Source organism: Salvelinus sp. IW2-2015, linkage group LG4q.1:29 (assembly GCF_002910315.2).
Source record: "Salvelinus sp. IW2-2015 linkage group LG4q.1:29, ASM291031v2, whole genome shotgun sequence".
NCBI lineage: Eukaryota > Metazoa > Chordata > Actinopteri > Salmoniformes > Salmonidae > Salvelinus > Salvelinus sp. IW2-2015.
Window position 1 is genome coordinate 64773299 of NC_036842.1, and position 5194 is coordinate 64778492.

General features: G+C 41.0%; 1 protein-coding gene across 1 annotated transcript in view; it reads right to left on the reverse strand.

The window, feature by feature from the left end:
• Positions 1-91: 91 nt before the first annotated feature.
• zgc:152891 (polyunsaturated fatty acid lipoxygenase ALOX15B) overlaps positions 92-5194 on the reverse strand; it is a 20882-nt gene continuing 15779 nt past the window's right edge. The window contains exon 15 of the mRNA XM_023985409.2: positions 92-600. Within this exon, the coding sequence (XP_023841177.1) occupies positions 421-600 (180 nt within the window). The 3' untranslated portion in view covers positions 92-420. The remainder of the gene's footprint in view (positions 601-5194) is intronic.

A 5194-nucleotide genomic window follows, 5' to 3' on the forward strand; every position in this document is an offset into this window, starting at 1 on the left:
TCAACACTCCCTCCATTCAGTCACCTTATCTATCTCCTATTCTCTCTGCTGTAAACTGCAGCTTCATATGTTGACTCAGCTATAGATCAAAGCGTGATTCATAGAAACTGAAGAAACATTGTGGTTAATAGAGTTAAATCATTATAGAGCAGGTTTTAACACTTTTTTTTAACCTTAAGCTGTCATTTATGTTTGTGCATGTGGCTGGAAGTGTGTGTGCGCGCCTTGGGGTCCGTGTGTGCATGTGTGGATTGGTTGGTTCTTCTATCCTTGTGGGGACCTAAAATCACGAGGACAAAGGCTATTTTAAATGGAGGGTTAGGGAAAATAGGACTTTGAATGGAAATTAATTTTAGGTCCCTACGAGGATAGAACATAACGTGTGTGCATGCGTGTCTGTGTGGGTGTATTCACAGCAGCTCAGATGGCCACACTGTTCTCGATGCGGTCGGGGGACATGTAGTCGTAGGGCAGCTCCAGCTTCTTGTTCCTGTCTGTGATCTCATCAGAAATGGCCCTGAGCTCGGCCTGCACCTTCTCCACCAGCCTGTGAGGAGCGCCACTGCTGAACACAGGCTCACGATACTGACACAGAGGCACCTAGGAGAGGAAAGAAGAGATGGATGTAAAAGACAAGATTTTAGCAGATAAGAGACACAAGATTATGCAATAACAACAAATAATCTGCTCTCAAATGAGTTGTCAGTACTTCAAATGCAAAAGTCCACAGACCCACTCCAAAATACTTTGAGCCATCTACGACTCAGTGGGTTTTGTCCAAWGTGTCCGGGCCTACGCATTGCCACAGTCATACCCTGTATCTAGTTTTGTCCCATGGAATTAATATTGTGGATCTAAAATGTTTTTCTTCATWATCCTGSACTATCGGACCACCATTTTATTACTTTTGCAATCGCAACAAATAATCTGCTCAGACCCCAACCAAGGATTATCAAAAGCCATGCTATAAATTCTTGGACAACCCAACGATTCCTAGATGCCCTTCCAGACTTCCTCCACCTACCCAAGGACGTTGGAGTACAAAAATCTGTTAACCACCTAACTGAGGATCCAAATTTAACCTTGCGTAATACCCTAGATGCAGTCGCACTTATAAAAACAAAAAACATTTGTTAAAGAAATGAGCTCCTTGGCAAATACTAGAGCCCGCAAGCAAGCTTCCAGAATATTGGAACTGAAATGGTGCTCCACCAAACTGGAAGTCTTCCAACTAGCTTGGAAAGACAACTCCGTGCAGTATCTAAGAGCCCTCACTGCTGTTCGATCAGCCTACTTCTCCAACCGAATTGAGGAGAATAGAAATACAAATTGTGTTTTGATTCTGTCGCAAAGCTAACTAAAAAGGAGCATTCCCCAAGGGAGTATGGCCTTCATTTCAGCAATGTTGAATTCATGAACTTTGACGAAAAGATCATGATCATTAGAAAGCAAATTACAGACTCCTTGAATCTGCGTAATTGAGTTGGCCTGAGTCTTCACAGAACTGCCAGAACCTAGGATCAATGGAGACACTCAAGTTCTTTGACACATTCAAAAAAGTAGTCATGGCCTCTAAACCTTCCAGCTGCCTACTGGACCCTAATTCCAACTAAACTACTGAAAGAGCTACTTCCTGTGCTTGGCCCTCCTATGTTGAACATATTAAAAAGCTCCGTATCCTCCGGATGTGTACCAAATTCATTAAAAGTGGCAGTAATAAAGCCTCTCCTGAAAAAAAMMAACCTTGACCTGGAAAATGTAAACTCTTTTCCTATACAGTGGCAAGAAAAAGTATGTGAACCCTTTGGAAATATCTGGATTTCTGCATAAATTGGTCATAAAATTTGATCTGATCTTCATCTAGGTCACAACAATAGACAACCCCCACAGTCTGCTTAAACTAATAACACAAATTATACGTTTTCATGTATTTATTGAACACACAGTGTAAACATTCACGTGCAGGGTAGGAAAAGTATGTGAACTTTAGATTTAATAACTGGTTGACCCTCCTTTTGGCAGCAATAACCTCAACCAAACATTTTCTGTAGTTGCTGATCAGACCTGCACAATGGTCAGTAAGAGTTTTGGCCATTCCTCTTTTCAAAACTGTTTCAGTTCAGCAATATTCTTGGGATGTCTGGTGTGAACTGCTCTCTTGAGGTCATAACAAGCATCTAATCGGGTTGAGGTCAGGACTCTGACTGGGCCACTACAGAAGGCGCATTTTCTTCTGTTGAAGCGCATTCTGTTGTTGATTACTTCTGTGTTTTGGGTCGTTGTCCTGTTGCATACCCAACTTCTGTTGAGCTTCAATTGGCGGACAGATAGCCTACATTCCCTGCAAATGTTTTGATAAACTTGGGAATACATTTTTCTGTTGATAATAGCAACCTGGGGTAGCAAGCAACCCAAACCACGATGCTCACTCCACCATACTTTACATTTTGGATGGGATTTTTTTCCTCCACACATAGTGTTGTGTGTTCCTTCCAAACAACCAAATGTAGTTTCATCTGTCCACAGAATATTTTGCCCGTAGCGTTGTGGAACATCGAGGTGCACTTTTGCAAATTTCAGACATGTAGCAATGTTTTTTTGGACAGCAGTGGTTTTCTTCCGTGGTGTCCTCCCATGAAACCATTCTTGTTTGTGTTTTACGTATCGTAGACTCGTCAACAGAGATGTTAGCGTGTTCAAAGATTTCTGTAAGTCTTTAGCTGACACTCTAGGATTCTTCTTAACCTCATTGAGCATTCTGTGCTGTGCTCTTGCAGTTATCTTTGCAGGACGGCCACTCTAGGGAGTGTAGCAACAGTGCTGAACTTTCTCCATTTATAGACAAGACGACAAATGTATTACCGTGGACTGATGAATCAAGGCTTTTAGAGATACTTTTGTAACCCTTTCCAGCTTTATGCAAGTCAACAATTCTTAATCTTAGGTCTTCTGAGATCTCTTTTGTTCGGGGCATGGGTCACATCAGGCAATGCTTCTTGTGAATAGCAAACTCAAATTTTGTGAGTGTTTTTTATAGGGCAAGGCAGCTATAACCAACATTCCAATCTCGTCTCATTGATTGGACTCCAGGTTAGCTGACTCCTGACTCCAATTAGTTTTTGGAGAAGGCATTAGACTAGGGGTTCACATACTTTTCCCAACCTACACTGTGAATGTTTAATTCTGTATTCAAGAAAAAATACAATAATTTGTGTGTTATTAGTTTAAGCACACTATGTTTGTCTATTGTTGTGACTTAGATGAAGATCAGATAAAATTTGATGACCAATTTATGCAGAAATCCAGGTAATTCCAAAGGGTTCACATACTTTTTCTTGCCACTGTATCCCATTCCCCTAAAATGTTTTCAAAAAGCTGTTGTGCAGCACCATATGCCTTCCTGAATACAAATAATGTATACGAAAACTCCAGTCTGGTTTTAGACCCATCATAGTACTGAGACTGCACTCGTGAAGGTGGTAAATGACCTTTTAATGGCGTCAGACCAAGGCTCTGCATCTGTCCTCGTGCTCCGAGACCTTATTCCCGCTTTTGACACCAACGATCACCACATTCTTTTGGAGAGATTGGAAACCCTAATTAGTCTACACGGACAAGTTCTGCCTGGTTTAGATCTTATCTGTCGGAAAGATATCAGTTCGCTCTCTGGGATGGTTTGTCCTCTGACAAATAATTGTACGTTTTGGTGTTCCCCAAGGTTCCGTTTTAGGACAACTATTGTTTTCATTATATATTACCTCTTGGTGATGTCATTCGGAAATACAATGTCAACTTTCACTGCTATGCGGCTGACACACAAATGTATATTTGTTATGCGATGCAATACTATGGTGAAGCCCCAAATAATGCTCCCTGGTGTGTTCAGACATAAGGAAGTGGATGGCGGGAAATGTTTTAGATTAAACTCGTACAAAACGGAGATGCTAGTTCTAGGTCCCAAGAAACAAAGAGATCTGCATGTTTTGATCTGTGAAGGACCTCAATGTTACTATGGACCCTGATCTCTTTGACGAACATATCAAGACTTTCAACGGCAGCTTTTTTCCATCTTCGTAACATTGCAAAAATCTGAAACTTTTTGTCCAAAACGGATTGCAGAAAAGCTCATCCATGCTTTTGTCACTTCTAGATTAGACTACTGCAATGCTCTACTCTCCGGCTACCCAGATAAAGCACTAAATAAACTTCAGTTAGTGCTAATTACAGCTGCTAGAATCTTGACTGGAACCAAAAATGTAATCATATTACTCTAGTGCTAGCCCTGCCGTACATACCTACACGTTCGCTATGGTCACAAGACTCAGACCTCCTTATTGTCCCTAGAATTTCTAAGCAAACAGCTAGAGGCAGGGCTTTCTCCTATAGAGCTCAATTTTTATGGAATGGTCTGCCTATCCATGTGAGAGACGCAGACTCTGTCTCAACCTTTTAAGTCTTTACTGAAGACTTATCTCTTCAGTAGGTCCAGGATTGTTTGGCTACCTCAGGCACGTGCGGTGGAGAAGATCTTCGTGGGCTATACTCAGCCTTGTGTCAGGGTAGTAAGTTCGTGGTCTGTTTATCTCTAGGTGTGTGTGGGGGCAGGGTTTATATCCCACCCAAAGTGCACCCTCTACCCTCTGGGATTATTATTTGACCCTGCTGGCAATCTATGAACATTTGAACATCTTGAATAACGATCTGGCCTTAATGGCCACCCCTCAGAGCCTGGTTCYTCTCTAGGTTTCTTTCTAGGTTCCTGCCTTTCTAGGGAGTTTTACTTAGCCACCGTGCTTCTACATCTGCATTACTAGCAGCTTGGGGTTTTGGGCTGGGTTTCTGTATAAGCACATTGAGACATCTGCTGRTGTAAAAAGGGCGTTATAAATAAATGAAATTGATGAAGATGTGTGTGTATTGTACATACAGCGCCTTCGGAAACTATTCAGACCCTTTGAGTTTTTCCACATTTTATTAYGTTATAGCCTTATTCTAAAATGTACTAAATAATTATTTTTCTTCATCAATCTACACACAATAGCCCATAATGACAAAGCAAAAACAGATTTCAATAMATTTTTGCTAATTTATTAAATATAAAAAACAGAAATACCTTATTTAAGTATAAGCATTCAGTATAAGTATTCAGACCCTTTGCTATTAGACTCGAAATTGAGCTCAGGACAATCCTGTT